The sequence below is a fragment of the Ovis aries genome, chromosome 4 (genome assembly GCF_016772045.2).
Source record: "Ovis aries strain OAR_USU_Benz2616 breed Rambouillet chromosome 4, ARS-UI_Ramb_v3.0, whole genome shotgun sequence".
Classification (NCBI taxonomy): Eukaryota; Metazoa; Chordata; class Mammalia; order Artiodactyla; family Bovidae; genus Ovis; species Ovis aries.
In genome coordinates this window covers 83,624,747-83,643,375 of record NC_056057.1, presented here as the reverse complement: position 1 = coordinate 83,643,375, position 18,629 = coordinate 83,624,747, and the positions used below count along the sequence as shown (strand labels likewise).

The window sequence follows — 18,629 nt, the reverse complement described above, 5'->3', positions numbered from 1 at the left end:
AGGGGAGAGAGTGGCTGTGACTTAAAGTGAAACTTGTTTTTCACCCTGTGATGAATGGTTCTATATCGTGACAGCATTGGTGGTCACACAAATCTTCACATGTGATAAAAGTGCACACAATCAAATACACACTTACACACACGAATGCACAAAAAACTGGTAAAATCTGATTAAGGTTTGTAGACTGCACCAATATCAGTCTCATAGCATATCACATCTGACTGTGCAATATTAGTTACCCAAGATGTTAGTGTTTCAGAACTAGGTAGGTGGTATAAAGAATCTCTCTGTATTACTTCTTATATCAGCATGTGAATCTACAATTACCTCAGAATTTAACACTTTGAAAAAAAAAGCTCAGAAAAAAAAATGTTTATTAGAGTATAAACTATTCTGGCCTTATATAAAATCTTAAAAAAACAGAGGCCAAGAAATAAACCAAAGTTTTCCTCTAATTCCCCTGTCTGAGTTTGAGGTAGGGAAGAAAGGACACAGTTCTATGTCAGGTTCCATACCTTTGCAACCCAAAAGTTCTATAACAGCAACTGCTATAGACTTTTTCTTTTTTTTTTTTTTTTTGCTATAGACTTTTCTAACATGTATAGACATTAACATATTTTGTTAAAGAGGAATACTTGTATTGTTAAGTATATAAAGTAATGCATAAGCACATAAGTGTTAGTCACTCAGTAGTCATGTGTGACTTTTTAGAACCCCATGACTGACTGTAGCCTGCCAGGCTCTTCTGTCCATGGAATTCTCCAGGCAAGAATACTGGAATGGATAGCCATTGCCTTCTCTCCCCTTCTCTCCCAGGGGACCTTCCTGACCCAAGGATCAAACCTAGGTCTTCTGCACTGCAGCCAGATTCTTTACCATCTGAGCCATCAGGGAAGCCCCATAGGTAATGTGTATTTGTTATAAAAAATTTAGAAAAATGAAGACAGATTATAATAGTAAATGAGAGTCACATGACCCAGATGGCCTTGTAGTATTTTTCTCTATGATCATATGTGCACTTTGGAAGTTGAAGAGAAACTAGATTATACTCTAAATCAGGAATCAGCAAACTACAGTCCATGGCCAAATCCAGCCATATGCCTGGTTTTGTACAATCTACAAACTAAGAAGGGCTTTTACATTTTTATATGGTTACATACCTACATAATACCTTCAATACTGTCTCTTGGATTACAAAGCTTTAAGTATTTACTATCCAAACACTGACCAAAAGAGCTTGCCAACCACCCTGCATGGTATTTTTGTAAAAAGCTTTTTTAAATCATAAAGATAATACAATTCCTTATTTCTAGATATTTAGCCTGTTTCCAAATTTTTATAATTCAAAGTTGCAATGAACATTCTTGAAGCTACATTTCTGCACACAGAAATAGATATACTTTTCAAAAGGGATGTAACTCAATTAACATTATTTTATATATGTTTATTATTCTAAAATAAGAATTTTATCAAAATTATTAATGTCATACATACATTAGCTAGACAATCCTCTCTTCTCCAGAATAATCAATAAGTTCAAAGATTCTGAAATCAGTATCTTACCCCACTAGTTGAATAAACCAAAATCTGTAACATCATCCAAAATATCATACCTATACAACAGTAGCCATCCATCCCTAAAAACTGAAAAGGTCTTTGAGCTTCAAGATGAGAATGAAATCTTTTTGAAGATAATATACTTTTCTGTTAAACTTTACAAGACAAACACTGTCTCAAAAATAGTCTGGCTCATCATATCAATGTGGAAAAAACAGATGACTGTATATTAAAAACAAAACAAAAAAAAATCCTAGATATGAGGATCAGTTTATTTATCCTCCAAATTTTCCACTAATTATTAACATGATCGCAAGACCCCTAACTATGTAGCTTATTAAATAAACATTACTTCCTATCTTGGCTGTAACCAAGAATTTCTACTTTAAGTGTAAAGAACAAGTTAAGATTCTTAAAGATTGACATCTTGACATATATACCACTTTCAATTATTTTAATTATACTCCACACCTCAAATTCATTTCATTTGGCTGCAGTTTTCAAGATTAGTGACAAATATACTGATAGAGTTCTGAGTATTCAATGTTATTTTCTCAAACACATTACAATAAGAACTTTGAAGAAAACACAGGAGGAAGCTTCATGACACTGGATTTGGCAATGATGTCTTGGATATGACACCAAGAGCACAAGAAACAAAAGTAAAAACGGATAACTGAATTACATCCAAATTAAAAATGCCTGTATATCAAAAGATAGACTCGAGAATGAAATAGCAACCAACCTATGGAACGGGAGAAAATATTTAAATATCTGCATATAATTAAAAAGGGATACACATGTTAGTATATATTCTTTCTATATTACCAATATCTTATATACAGAGATATGGATGTAAGCAGGGCTTCCCAGGTGGTGCAGTGGTAAAGAACGCAGGAGACACAGGAGACCAAGGTCCGATCCCTGGGTGGGGAAGATCACCTGGAGGAGGAAATGGCAATCCACTCCAATATTCTTGCCTGGAAAATCCCACGGACAGAGGAACCTGGCAGGCTACCATCCATGGGGCTGCAAGAGGACTGAGCGCACACGCACACACACACAAATACAGGTAAATCACTTCTAACTCCACAAATCTATACCTACCTACCTAGCTATCCATCTATCCATCCGTCCTATCCACAGGTTGTTGAGTTATATTTATAGCTACTGAATAAGGCATTAATATCCAGGTATCCATCTGATATCCATATCTACACCTGAAAAGGGTTAACATTCAGAATATATAAAGGATTCAGCTCAACGAAAAAACCAAACAACTCTATCAGAAAATGGGCAAAGAACCTGGATATATCTCCGAAGATACACAAATGGCTCACAAGCATATGAAAAGATGCTTCACATCACTGATTTTTGGGGAAATGCAAATCAAACAACAATAAGATATCTCCTCACACCTGTTAGGATAGCTACTATCAAACACAAAAAGGAAAATAAGCGTTGGTGGAGAAAAGTTCCAGAAACAGGTTGCCCAACAATGTGAATAAACTTAATGATACTGAACTGTATACTTAAAAATGGTTAAGATGGTATGTTTTGTTTTAATGTATATTTTACAACTAAAAATTTAAAAATTAAAAGTTAATAAAAGAACTTCAGAATAACCTAACACTATAGTTTTCCTATAATGTGAAAGTCTAGTTTATATGAAATGCAGCATCTCATAAAGTGGTAGAAAAATAAATTACTACACTACATGGTTGAAAACACTAAGTATTGTTCACAAAAATGGAAATCACCTGGGCACTTAAACATGCTTATTCATAAAGGAAAGCCTATTTGTACAAAAAGAGAAAGCTTAATTAACAGTTACAAAACCAAATGGGGGGGACTTCGCTGGTGGTCCAGTGGTTAGGACTTTGCATTCCAATGCAGGGGATGCAGGTTTGAAGGTTCGACTCCTGGTGGGGGAGCTAAGATCTCACATGCCTTCCGGCAGAAAAAACAATAACATAAAACAAGCAATATTGTAACAGATTCAATGAAGACTCATTAAAAAATATCTTTATAAAAATTAAAAAAAAAAAACCCTAATGGGAAGAAGGGACAGAGGCAGAAAAGGAAGAATAAAGATTCCCTGGGAATCAAGTGGTATGTCAATACCAATATCAATCTTAAAAGTGGAAAGTGGTTCAAACTGAGTGAGAAATCCAAGAAAATCTTCTCCAAAGACTAGACTGCAAGTAACTTACTATAGCTACAATGACTTCATTCAGCTCTACCACCAACCTAACTATTCTGCTGGTACATAAACTCACTACAATTGGTATTGTCTGGAATGGCAACCACTTTGCTAGAGCCAGTGTGGGAAGAATTTCTAAGCCCTCAGGTTGAAGCACCAGGCTGTAAAATCAGCCACCAGCACCACAGCTAAAACAGAAGCTGGAGATCACTAATATTCCCAGTGTGCTTCCCATGTGCTGAATGCCAAACATGATGATTTGCAAACATCAATCTTCTCTAGTCCTCACAACAACCATACGAGGTTAGCAGTCACTCCCATTTTTCACATCAAGAAGCCGAAGAATGAAAGAATTGACACGATGCCCAAAATAACACAGCAAGTATGAAGCACAGCTGAGAGATGACCCGAGGTACCATCCTGAGAAGGCACCATGGCTGGAAGGCAGGAAGACCAAAAGAACCCAGAGGCTGGGGACCAGAATCGGAACCCATTTCTCCCACAAAGCAGCTACGACATTGGACTCTCAGGTTACTTTTTGGGCCTCAGTTTTCTCGACATTAAAGTACCATTTCTTTCCATCATTCTTGAAATGTCGTTAACTTTATTCCTTAACTTCCTAGTTTTTGGTTCATTTCTATTCTGAGATTTTTAAATTTCTGGTTTAAGATAGTTTTTTTGTGTGCTTGTTTCAAGATATTCAGTTTATGATGGAGTGTTACGTTGGTGTTCTCTTGGAAAATTTTTGATTCTCACTACTTTTTTATCCTGTAAGCAGTTTTGTATGGATGCTACCATTTCAGATCATTTTTAAATGACTTAGATGTTCCTGGACAGCATAAACAGGTGCTCCCAGGGAGAGGTGAGGTGTTTGGGTGGTTTACTAGGTTTCTTATTTACACTGGTAAGGGAAGGGCATTTTGTTTGTTGTTAAATTTTGGGCACAGCCCATGATGTGTGGGGCATGTGAGATCTCAGTGCCTTGACCAGGGATCAAACCTGCGCCCTCTGCATGGGAAGTGCTGAGTCTTAACCACTGGACCACCAAGGAAGTCCCATATTTCTTTAATAAGTGGCATCCTTTTTATGGTGGCGTGGAGAGAAGAGGTAAATCTCCTGATTGTACAATACTGTTTGTTTCTGACACCTTGATATCTCTGCTTTTTCCTTTTCCCTGTACCACCAGACCTCCAGGGAATGCCTCCCTCTTGTCTGCAGAAGTGGCCCCATCCCAATACTGTACTTTTGGTGTTTCACGAATTTTCAAACTCCTTCCTTTAAATTCTCAACAATCAGTTCTCAGATCCACCAGGCTCAGACCTGTACTCACAACTCCCCTACTTGGGATTGGGCATGACTTCCCCTCGTTTTGTGCCACCACTGGGACTTGGCCACACTCCCCTCATTTCCATCCATCTGATCCTCAGCTCCAGTCAATCCAAAGCTGGCTCTATTAGTTTCAAATATTTATTTCCCCACTTATTTTGAAGTTTACAGTCTCCCTGTTGCCTAATTATGCTGGAGGCATGGCTTACAGCTTCTTTTGTTTGCTCCCTTTCTGGATCATTTCATATCTGAAAAATGGGTGGAAAGATTTAGACGGACGCAGGTGCCAACATCCTGCTCACCCTGTAAATGAAATTCCTGGACAGGGTTCTAACACTGTAGGATTCTGAACTAGTGATCCTCAGAACACAGGGTTCTCCGTTAAGCAAAGTTCTCCAAAAGTAAAAATGGTGCTCTGAAATGCTTTCAATGCATTATTAAAAATCAACAATTATTATATCCTATCTATAAGTAATTTCAGTTACACCTTACCAGGATTAAAACAGCATCACAGATCTTTAGTAGCGAAAATGTTAGGAATTACAACTCTATAGAAACTCTACAGATGTATGATGGTGTAATATGGAAGATGTTCTCTAGAGGAATATGTATAAGACCACCTTTTCTCCCCAAAGCATAAAAGAGACTATCTGTAATATCAGTCCAAATTTAATAGATGTTATCACAGATACTTTTATAGTCCTCTGAGCCAAAGGAAATACTATAAGGAAAAAAAAATGTACCTATTATTTTTAGCCCATCCATAAAACTAATAAGCTAATTGATCAGTGTTATGCTTAAACTTATTTTTTATGCATAGCCTTGAGAAATTTTTTAAAGGCTTCCTTTATATATTACTTTTTCTCCTTAAAATACAATCTTTACTACAACTGAGCTCCCTAACAGTTTTTTAGGTAGCTACTTCCCTTTTTATGAAATATCATTTCAGTGATTCAGAAGTTATACTAAAAAGCACATCATATTCATTAAAAGAACAAAGAATAAATACTGCAGACCCTACAATGGTTATTTTTAAAAATAGGTTTTTAACTGTCAAGATTAGTTTGTAATATTTGGCATGAATTTCCTCACTGCCAACACGCTTAGGATTAAAATATTGTTCAAAATAAGGAAAACACTTTTTGCTCCTTTTCTCGTTTATTTTTTAAATGAATCTAATACTTTAAAAGATGACCAACATATTCCTCCTCGAGGTTTAATCACCTATGACCCTACCTTGCCTTCCCAAACCCGGGGAATGTTCCATTTAGCAAGGCATGACCAGCTCATGATGTTGGCTCAGCTAGAAATTTCCATGCTCTTGAATCACCACCTACCTCTGACTCATCTGTAGATTCTTCCAGAGATCCAGTTTCCTACAAATCATAGAGGGGGGAAATGGTTAGAACACATGACAAAAGAAGAAAAAATATTTTCGAGGAATAAGAGTCCTCACGTCCTCACCACCAATACCTATTTGCTCTTCTTTGGCAGTAATCTTCAAACCCAGTTTGAAGAACTCCACATGCTCGACTCTCACAAGCCTCCTACAACGTCTCCACACCCTGCAGGGCTAAGATGGTCATCCTGGGTCCACATGGATCTGTCACTCCCAGTGACCTCCCTCGATGGGTCAGCAACTTAACAAATGACTCCAGGAACTTCTTATGGGAGGACCCAGAAAGCTCTTCCTTCACTAAAGATGGAACTCAGTCTGGCAAAGCAGTCTTTACTGATCTCAGAAGTGAAGAGGCAACTGCCACTTCAAATTGTCCATAAGCCAATTTTTATACAGCAAAGCTCAAAGCTCTTTTGCTGTTAATTATTATGCTATTAATCTGGCTGAGTCAAAATGACTGTCTTGCTTAAACAGCTTTTACAAAAGAATTCCCCTAGTGTGGTAGCTTATCAGGCACTGCGCAAACAAGCTGTATAATTTACATCCACTCTTTAAACCATTAACCGGAAGACAAATTCTGCCATTTAACAGTTTCCCTCTTGCAAGACAATGAATCTTGCTGCTCTGGAGAAAACAAAGCAAAAGGGGGGAAAAATGGACTTGGTCCCGCTAATCTCTCACCTGTCCACTGAAAGAGAGAATCTGCTGATGCCATGCGTCTTCAAAGGGGTCAGCAAAACGAAGATTTACTTAACGTGCTTATAGATATCAATAGCAATAAAAGGTTACAGCTAACGTGCTGACAGTGAACATAAGCATTTCTCAACCATCCATGAGACATAAAAGGGTGGGGTGGGGGGCCAAGGACATTCACAAGCCAAAAAAAAAAAAACATGGGGGGTAGGACATTCTAGATACAAAGAATAATTTTTTTCAGGACCAAACAAATGAACATTTTAAAGAAAGGTGGATGCACATATCACTCAATGCAAATTGGACTGCAGGATAAACAGACACTGGGTGTGTGAAAATATTTTAATTTCACGTGTCTAAAATCATTAAGAGCCTGGCAGGTGGCAGGCTCCCTCCAGAAGAGCCTTGTGGACAGAAAAGTCCCTGCTTACAAGTTCATCTGTAAAATGGGGATGAATAATAGTTGTAATTAAGAATCTGATTGTAGTTATAATATTAACTATGATGAATGTGAACATCTCCTCTATATCCTAATATAGCCTGTTTGTTTTCAAGATAATCTAAAATATGAGAAAGTCCTCATTAACTTGGAGCTATGATCTTTCCACAGCAATGTTTTGTTCTTAGCTCTAACTATGACACATAAAAAATCTAATTCTATTGCTTGCCAGTTCTCCAGACAGTTAATGAAACAGATCAAGCTGACTCTTCTAAATTACTTCTCCCCTACACTAATCACCCCCTGGTTAGTGTACCTGCCCTCCTGATCCTTCTATTTTGGACACAGACATACTCCACTTAATATTAATAGTCACTGTTCTAATGTCTTCACTCAACATCTATAATATAGCACTCATGATGCTAAATGTTTCACATGCAGTATCTTGAAATTTCCTAATGCCCTCCAAAGTAAAATGCAAAGGCTTAGAGTTTGAACTTAAATGCCTTCTAACATCCCTGACAGTTTCTGCACATTAAGTGATTAGCATGAGCGAAACCAGGCTTTGACAGCTGTGCCAATAAGCCACGGCAAGATTCCTATCTCCCACCTCTAGAACTTTCAGGGAACACTTGACTACTCTTTTCCAAAACTGACATTAAATCAAAGGAAACATTTTTTCCTAATTTGTGATCCATTCAAATATACACATGGTGTATAAGGACAAACATCCCACTTACATGCATCATTAAAACAAAAACCTAAGTCCCCAACCAGCAATTTCAATCCAAAAACTCAAAATCAAATTACACATTTGTTCCCACCAGAAAGCACGCAGAGGCAGAATCTGATACCTTAAGGCATGCGAATATCAGACATCTGAGTCTTCCAGCCCTCCTGTGGCTGCTGGTATCAATCAACACAGAACATTTATTTCAGGACACTCAGAGACTTAGCATCAGCACCAGCATGAACCTCCCAAACGGAGCTGTGGCCTCAAAAAACGACACTTCTAGCCACGATGCTATCAAAGCCCCAGATAAGTGCCTTCAGGAACTGGCCCGCTCTGTTACTTTTTAGCATCCTTCATTCATCAAGCCCCGCTGCCCCGCTGCTCAATGCTCCAGAGAAAGAGGCTAGAGGAAGATCTAAAGTGAATGTACCCAGTGAGGGATCCCAGAAGAAGGCTGAACATAGAGAAATAGTGACTTCCAAACATTTTCTGTTTTTTGGTTTTTTGTTTGTTTGTTTGTTTGTTTTTAATTTCACATACACTTGGTAGCTCAGCCGTTAAGAATCTGCCTGCCAGTGAAGGAGACATGGGTTTGATCCCTGGGTCGGGAAGATCCCCGATGAAGGAAATGACAACCCACTCCAGTATTCTTGCCTGGGAAATCCCATGGACAGAGAAGCCTGGTGGACTACTGTCCGTGGGGTCACAAAATATCGGAGACGACTTAGAAACTAAACAACCTTCAAATCATCAAAGTGTAAGTTATAAAACTGTGCTAGCTGCTAAGATAAATATGTCAGACACAGCAAGACAAACACTGCAGTATTCCACTTATGAGACAGAGAGCTGAACAGAGGTTACCTAGAGCTGATGTCGGGGGAATGAGAGTTATTGTTTAATGGGTACAGTTCCAGTATTGTGATGACAGAAAGTTCTAGAGACAGATGGTGGTAATGACTGCACAAAGGTGAATGTACTTAATGCCACTGATTCCTTACACTTAAAAATGGTTAAAATGGTATATATTATATGTATCTTATCATAATAAAAAAATATGCTGCTCTGCTTGAAGCCAAAATGAAGGGCTGGAAAGCATCTAGTGACACAAATGTGTGGTCGGACAAGTTCTGGGCAACAGACTGAAATCTAAGTCAACAACTGTTTCATTTTACCTTTCTTTTGAACATCAATCCCTTAATCATGTGTCCAAACAGCATTAACTAAAAATCTCTCTGCCTTGACAGGTGACCTCTTGAATCTACTCAATCACTGACAGAATCGTCTTCCCAAAACACACAGTAGACTGGTCACTGCTCTCCAGCAAGATCATTGAAGCCCACCCCAATCTGGCCCCCAGTGCACTTCCAGCCTCACTCCCCACTCTCTGTACAGACCCATGGCCCTCCAGGCACACTGGTGACTTCTCACGCAGAGATTACATGCTCAAGTCTCTACGTCACTGGAAGAAAGAGTGACTTGCAGTCTGGATGTCAACTGTAGGTGTTTTGTTTGGTCTAGGTAGTGTTTTTAAGACCCTCACATAAAAATCTGTATTTCTGACTTCATAAACTCAGATACACCTGAAGTCTACATTTCCACAGACATCGGTTGGAGCTGAGCAGCTATGGTCCTGGAGACAGAATGCACTTCACCACGAACACCCCAAAAGTCCCAACACCAGGCAGTCCCATTCATGGCCACTCCACGTGCCCACCTTGAGCGTGTGATGCTGTTGCAGAGCCTCCTGAAGCACTTCCCTAGCTTAGAAGGTCCTTGGCCCAACTCCGCACACTTCCTAGTGTTCCTCCAACTCTCAGCATGCTCCCCAGGACAATCCTCAGGAAGTACCTCCAGGAGGTAGGGACAGTCGGGCTGAGGGCTTTCAATCTTGCTTTAACAATACAGCCTGACTGCATGTCTTCCATTTCCATGTTGCCAATGCGAGGCCAAAAAAAGTTAGAAACTCATTGGCTGTTTCTAAATCCTAAACTTTCCTCACAGCCCAACCTAGCCCTCACCTCACCCACAGAACTGTCTCCAGTGAGTCCAGGCCACAAGGTCCAGATCTGGCCTCCTATGGCCTCTGTTTCTCCTAGTATTAATTGTCTGATCCTAGTAGTTATCCTTTTAAATTCACTGTGGATAATCCCAAAGGCTTTTGCCTGTCTCCAACTATCCTACCCAAAGCATAGGATTCAACAGCTGGTTGCCGATGATCACAATGAGAAGAAATAAGGTGCTGTAGAGAGAATGTGGAGAAAAGGGGACCCTCTTACACTGCTGGTGGGAATGTAAATTGGTACAGCCACTATGGAAAACAGTATGGAGGTTCCTCAAAAAATTAAGAGTTGCCATATGATCCAGCAACCTCACTTCCGGGCATATATCCAGAAAAGATGAAAAGCCTAACATGAAAAGATACATGCATCCCAATGTTCATAGCAGTACCGTTGATCATAGCCAAAACAGGAAGCAACCTACATGTCCATCAACAGATGAATGGATAAAAGGAGATGGAATACTATTATGCTACTAGTATACAATGGAATACTACTTTGCCATAGAAAAGAATGAAACAAGGCCACTTGAAGCAACATGGATGGACCTAGAGAGTATCATACTAAGCGAAATGAGTCAGAAAGAGAAAGACAAATACCATATGAAATCACTTACATGTGGAATCTAAAATACGGCACAAATGAACTAACCTACAAAACAGAATCACAGAGAAAACAGATTTGTGGTTGCTGGGGTATGGGTGGGGTGAGGAAGAATGGACTAGGAATTTGGGATTAGCAGATGCAAACTGTTATATATAGAAGAGATAAACAACAAGGTCCTACTATATAGCACAGGGAACTATAGTATCTTACTGTTAAATGTTTAACCATAATGTTAAAGAATATGAAAAAGAATATATATATTTAACTGAATCACTTTGCCGTACCACAGAAAGTAAAATACTGTAAATCAACTATGGTGCTCAGTCATTCAGTGGTGTCCAACTTTTTGAAACCCCAGGGACCACCAGACTTCTCCGTCCATGAAATTTTCCAGGCAAGAATACTGCACTGGGTTGCCATTTCCTCCTCCAGGGTATCTTCCAGACCCAGGGACTGAACCCACGTTTCTTGCATCTCCTGCACTGGCAGGTGGATTCTTTACAACTAGCACCACCTGGGAAGCCCATAAATCAACTATACTTCAATAAAATAAATCTTAAAATACATAAATAAATAAGCTGCTAATCCAAGGCAGTAACACTGTACCTCCTCTGTGTATTCCTTTCCCACTTGTGAGTAAGAGTAAGTGCATTTTCTCCAGCTCATTAGCTCATGGCTATAGGACAGCGACAGAGGGGGACAGAGGCGTGACAGCACAAACAAGGACAGAGTGCTTCACAAAGAGTGTTAACCACCTGGCGGCAGCCCCGGGAGGGAGCAAACGGGGCGCTCGGAAGGTCCCCACAACAAGGTCTTCCCACGCACCTCGACCCTAACCCCACCATTAGGGCCCCGTGACAGCAGCCCAGAAGAAGATACAGCACAGCCAGCCTCAGAGGCCAGGAGGGGTTCAGAAGATGTCAGCCCAGGAAGAGGAAGACAAGCCAGGACCTCCAAGGTTGTGAAATCCTCATAATTTGGAGGGAATAGTTTGTTAAGCACCATGAAGAGAATTGGGGGGCAGAAATGGGAGGCTGGAGCCTGAGGAAGGCCAGCTCCAAACTGCAGGATGAAGAAACAGAGCAGAGACCAGGCCCCAGAGAACCAGACTGGGCTGGAGATGGACGTGAAACACACAACACTTACTGCCACCTTCTCTCCCATCCCAACACACTGTGTGCCATGGCTGAGCCTGATGACACAGTGGGACAGGTCCCAACGTCTGACAAAGGCACGGAAAGAGAAAATATTTTGTGTGAATTGTATTTGATATCCTTGTGCACAGAGCTTCCATTACAGAAAGCTTTGGGTCCTGCAAGGACTAGGCTGTCTGAGTAAGATGAATGGGTACCCCGGGAGCCGACAGAAGCAGAAGACGCAGGTTACCAACCTTGTTCAACCCATCAGGCTCAACGGCTGCTCTCATTTTACTCTGCAAATGAAGGAAAGCCTCAAGGACTGTCCCCGTCTGGTGCCTAGTGGCCCCATCCGAAATCTCACTTTGCATCAGAGCCATCTAAACTGTCTGGGGAACTGGGTAATATTTGCTAATCCACTCCATGTTTTTTTTTTTCTTTTCCTTTATGGTTTATTGAATATAGTTATGGATTTTTTTGAACCGTGGTGCTGCAGAAGACTCTTGAGAGTTCCTTGGACTGCAAGGAGATCCAACCAGTCCATCCTAAAGGAAATCAGTCCTGAATATTCATTGGAAGGACTGATGCTGAAGCTGAAACTCCAATACTTTGGCCACCTGATGTGAAGAACTGACTCATTGAAAAAGACCCTGATGTTGGAAAAGACTGAAGGAGGGAGAAGGGGACGACAGAGGATGAGATGGTTGGATGGCATCACCAATGTGATGGACATGAGTCTGAATAAGCTCCGGGAGTTGATGAACAGGGAAGCCTGGCATGCTGCAGTTCATGGGGTCACAAGGAGTCGGACACGAGTGAGTGACTGGACTGAACTGACGGATTTTTCTTTTCCATTATGGATACTGAAGATAGTTCCCTGTGATATACAGTAGGATCTTGTTGTTTATCCATTCTCTACATGACAGTTTGCATCTGTTAAATTCAAACTCCCACCCCATCCCTCCCCTACTTCTTCCCCCGTGGCAACCACAGATCTGTCCTCTACATCTCTATTTCACAGATAGTTCACTTGTGTCATGTTTCAGATTCCATACATAAGTGGTACAATATGGTATTTGTCTCTTTCTGACTGACTTCATTTAGTATCCACTCCATCTTCACAGATTCTGATGCAGTAGGTGTAAATCAGAGTCCAGATTCACAAGGATTTGATAAAGCAAACAAACAAAAAACCCACTAAGGAAGATCAAGTTTCTAGAAGAAACAAAGGCGACTGTGACTGATTAGCCATGAGCAGGGAGCTGCATGAAACACAGAAGCCCGCCCGGATTTGATGAGTGGTCTCTACACAAAGCGGTAACCTGGGAGCCAGGGAGGCTACTAATGATCAGCTGATGTCACCAGCCTCCAGCCCACCAAGCCAGAGGAAGATGGGAGGAGAAACTCACAAGGTAGCAAGCTCATCGGCTGAGCTAATTCATGACTATACTTGTTACATAAAGGTAAAGACTGGGTTTCCTAAAGATTTCTCTGATCCTGTGCTTTTGCAACTTCTTGTTCAGGGCTTTGCTTTTCCTTTAGTTATTTATTAGTAAATGAAAGTGAAAAGTGTTAGTTGCTCAGTTGTGTCCAACTGTTTGCAACCCCATGGACTGTAGCCTGCCAGGCTCCTGTCTATGGTGTTTTTCAGGCAAGAATACTAGAGTGGGTAGCGATTCCCTTCTCCAAGGGATCTTCCCAACTAAGGGATAAAACCCTGGCTTCCTGCATTGCAGGCAGATTCTTTATGGTCTGAGCCACCAGAGAAGCCCACTTATTAGTAAAGCTGCTTTTAAAAGACCTGTCTTGACCAAACTATATGAAGACTGTCTGCACCTTAGCCAATCCAAGTTTGGGTTATAAATCACTTTCCTATTTACAAGCCAATTGCTTCAATCTGGTACTGTAACATACTTTATCTCATTTCACACTCACAAGAATCCTAGGGAGTAAAATCCCCAAGCTACAGGCTTGAAAAGCCGGTGATACTCAAATATCTGTCACCTTGATTTTTACTTTTACACAGGGCACAATCACATGAGGGTATACCTGCTCACCAACGTACTATCTCATAATCCTAAAATGCTCTACAGTACAGACAGAATGCCCCTAATTTCTAAAAGGCAGAGGGAAACTCAATGTAGAAGCTCTCCAGTCTGGTCAAAGAATAGATGATCTGAGTGACCAAGTATTTTAATGGACCAGGTTCCCTGCTGGTTGGGAGGAAAGAGAGTACCCAGGGAGTTGACAGGGTAAGGAACGTAGGAAATGTAACCTACAATCCATGTGAATGGATTTTCAAAACTTTCAGGTCAAACAACAGCACAAATTCTTTGCACCTAGCTTAAAATTTTGGTGTTTTCAATTCAGAAAGCTATTCTCCCCCTAATAAATCCATTTAAACATTTTATTAAGAACCTAGTACCTGTATAAGGCACTGGCGCTGTGAGAGATACAGACATGAGTAAACTCTGTGCTCGTTCTTGAGGACTCAGCAATCTGCAGTAGAGCTAAGACAAATACACAAACATACAAACAGCCAGACTTCGGGCAGAATGTCTCTCACAAGCACGGTATGGGCAAATAGTGTCAGACATCTGTGATTACGAAGGTCAACTATAAATCATTTTGGTGAGAGGTAAAAGGGCTGGTTAGAGGATTTCCAGGCACAATGCAAGGTGAACTAATTTATATGTAGTTATTTTTACTAACCACTTTAACCATCTCAGAATAAACAAGGATTTCCCAACGACTTTTTTAAAAAAAAGTTCATTCATATCCAAAAAGTGATCTTTTTTTAATCTTTTTTTTTTTTTTTTCGTGGCTGCATGACACAGCTTGCAGAATCTTAGTTCCAGACCAGAGATAGAACCCCTGCCTCCTACTGGAAGCACAGACTCCTGACCACTGGATTGCCAGGATATTCCACAAAAAGAGATCTTGAGTTTGCGAGTCTGTGAACTGTGTTACATTAACTTAGTATACATCTCACTCTCTCGGTTATTCCTAAAATTAAGAGGCACAAAAGAGCCATCACCAAAAATACAACACTCAGAAAAGTTAAGAGGAGAGGTTGACTTAGAGTAAGTTTTATTTTCTGTTTTTTGGCCAAGCAGCATGCGGGTTCTTAGTTCTCCAACCAAGGATCAAATCTGAGCCCCATGCATTGGAAGCTCGGAGTCTTAACTACTAAACTGCCAGGGAAGCCCCTTAAGTAATTTTTTTTAAAAGGCAGAGTGCTCTGGTAAAAGATCATGAGCATTGGAGACAGAATACTGGAGATTTATTACAGACACAAGCCTGGGTAAGTTACTTAAGGCATATGAACTTCATTATGCTTATCTGTAAAATTCAATCATTTAATATATATTGAGAACCAAGCACTTGTCCAGGTGTCAGGCATACAGCAATGAACAAATCCTTGCCATCCTGAAGCTTACATTCCATAGAAAGAATATATAAAAATGAATATAGAAATATACAGAATATACAGGGGAGAGGAGAAAGGAAATTTAAAAACACAGTATGTCAGATGGTCATGAGCACTAAGGAGAAAATTACACAGAAGGCGGTTTTGAAGAACGGTCAGGGAAGGTCTCACACAGAAAGATAACACCTAGAACAAACACCAGAAACAAAATAACACCAGAAATAAAAAGGAAGTGAGAGAAAGTCCTGTTAATATCTGGGGTCAAAAAAAAGTGAGCAGCATGAGCAAAGGTCCTGAGGCAGGTACATGCCTACTTTGTTGAAGGCAGAGTAAGAAAACCAGGGGAGCTGATGCAGAATGACAGAAAGGGAAGAGAATAGTGGAAAATGAGGTCTGAGAACAAGAATGGGGAGCAACTGTGACAAGGTGCTATAGGGCAACTAGACTATTCTAAGGACTCTTTTTTTTTTTTTTTTTCCAGAGTGCATAGGAAGCCATCTGAAGGTTCGGAGCATAGGAGGTGACTGATCTGACTTACGTATCAGAGTAAAATTTACCAACAGAATTCTTTTGTAAGGACCAAATGAAACATGAGACGGTTCTTTAAACTGAAAGGTCCTATAAAAATGCAAAGCATTCTTACTATCGCAAACTTTCTAAGTGTCATTTTGATCAAACAGCTTGGCTAAACTTCTACACAAAACAGTAGCAGACACTAGGTAGCAAATACTAGATAGTAAACATGTTGGAGAAGACTCTTGAGAGTCACTTGGACTGCAAGGAGATCCAACCAGTCCATTCTAAAGATCAGCCCTGGGTGTTCTTTGGAAGGAATGATGCTAAAGCTGAAACTCCAGTACTTTGGCCACCTCGTGCGAAGAGTTGACTCATTGGAAAAGGCTCTGATGCTGGGAGGGATTGGGGGCAGGAAGAGAAGGGGACGACAGAGGATGAGATAGCTGGATGGCATCACCTACTCGATGGACCTGAGTATGAGTGAACTCCGGGAGATGGTGATGGACAGGGAGGCCTGGCGTCCTGCGATTCATGGGGTCCCAAAGAGTCGGACAGGACTGAGCAACTGAACTGAATGAACATATCCTGCTAAACTGCTTGAAATGGGAAAAGGGGCTCCAGGGTTACAGAGGAGACTCATCTGATAACATAATGAAGACCCAAAAACTTAATTTCTACCTTGGCGAATTTATTTATTGGCATGTGTGAAAATTACACAGGACAATTTTCATTATGTAACTGAAGTATGTTGCAAATGGTACAAAGTAAATTTTTAAAGGAAATAAACTTCCTATATGATAGTAGCGCATCAAGTCACTGCTCACAAGCAATTATGGAAACTGACGGCCCTATTAATTCATAAGGAAAAACAATGCCAAGCTAAAATAACACTGGAAAAGGAAATTTAAGGTATTTCCCCAAATTCCGATCTGCCTTTGGGGGGTGGGGGATGTGGGGGATGAGGGGTACTCGATCTTACTTTGTCATTTCATCTAATGCCTGGCTACCACTATTGCCTATATGAAAATAACTACTGCCATTACTAATCTTTCCCTAAACTCCAGTGTCACACTGCCAGGTGTAGGCTGAACACTGCCAGCTGATAATCAGCAACTATCCCACAAAACTTTTACTGAGCCAAACTTCTTCTAAGCACTTTAAATTTGCTTAGACTCAGTCCTTCTTAAATCACCCTTTGAGGACTGTACTATAATTATCTCCATCTCTACAAACAACTAGCCCAAAGTCACATTTTAAGAAAAAGAACGAGCACTAGAGCCTGAGACTTGTTTGCTCCCTGACTGATGCACTTAACCACTGCCAGATAAAACAGATTTGTAACTAAATGAAACTGATCCAAAATAAAACTCAACAGATACAACATTGACTTAGCTCTGTATGAAAATGAAACTGACCCGAAATAAAACTCATCAGATGCAACACTGACCTAGCTTGGTACCTAAATGAAATAGATCTGAAACAGAACTCATCGCATCTACTTCGCCTTCCTAGCCCACCTGCAAATCAGCTCTTTCAGTCCTACTTCGAGTAGAAAGGAACTTAAATCTCAGTCACCTGACCTCAAAACTCAAATCAGGTGTGATGCCTCCCAGAAACAGCCAGTCCCTGAGAGAGCCCAAGCTGCTTTCAAGCCAAAATTTCTCAGAACACAGGCCACAAGGCTAGAGCGAAACGGAGGGTCGCCCCACAAACGCTGGGGGTGTGTCGAGGCGCTGTCTCCGCCTGCGGTCCAAAAGACTGCATCCCACTTGCCTCTCGGCTCCCCGAAATGGACTTTGGCCATACCCCAGCCCCACGTGAGCCTGCCTGGCCCCGCGGCAGCCCCACTCCTCCGTAGCAACCCCACTTTACGCCCCCATCGCCCCACCCTTGCCTCTCCTTCCCCTGCCTAGGAACTGCAGCCCTTACCTGCTCCTCTGCTTCCGCCATGGCGCAGCCGGGGAGTCACCTGACCTACCCGGAAATGAGAGAAAACAAGACCCTGGAACCCAGCGCATGCTGGGAAATGTAGTTTTAGCGTCATTTCTGAACCGAGAAATTTATTTTAGCTGATGAACCTGCTGGACTTCATTTCGGCTTCCGATTCTCCAAGTTAAGTGAAATTGTGCTTTGGGGAATCCAGACATAGCCATTGTTAATGCTACGATTTATTTCATCGTTGATCTTATTGATTCCTTGATTACTATAGTTGAAGAAAAGTAGCAAGGCTCTAGGTAGCCTGGAGTTAAAACTCCCTTCCAGGTCCTCCCCACCATTCTATGCAAAACAAAGAACTCTCTCACAGGAAGAAAAAATGAACATTAGGCTCCCAGCCCATCCAGCCTCCAGCCGATCTCCAAAATTCCTTGCCTAGCCATTTAAGAGAGAACTACTCCTAACAACCTTGGAGAACAGGCCCCCTTAAGACAGTAGCTTTCCGCATACATGCCTATATATACTTACTCATTTCTTAGGTTAGTGCAGAAACTCGCTAATCTGACTGTCTCCCCTTCTCGCCTCATTAAAGGTGATCT

General features: G+C 40.9%; 1 protein-coding gene across 6 annotated transcripts in view; it reads right to left on the bottom strand.

The window, feature by feature from the left end:
- VPS41 (VPS41 subunit of HOPS complex) overlaps positions 1-18,067 on the bottom strand; it is a 210,074-nt gene extending 192,007 nt beyond the window's left edge. For all 6 annotated transcript variants that reach the window (XM_060414804.1, XM_012177008.5, XM_060414805.1 and 3 more), the window contains exons 1-2: positions 18,025-18,067; positions 6,424-6,462 (exon numbers count right to left, since the gene is read on the bottom strand). In XM_060414804.1, coding sequence (XP_060270787.1) covers positions 6,424-6,462; positions 18,025-18,045 — 60 coding nt within the window. In that variant the 5' untranslated portion in view covers positions 18,046-18,067. The remainder of the gene's footprint in view (positions 1-6,423; positions 6,463-18,024) is intronic.
- Positions 18,068-18,629: the final 562 nt, after the last annotated feature.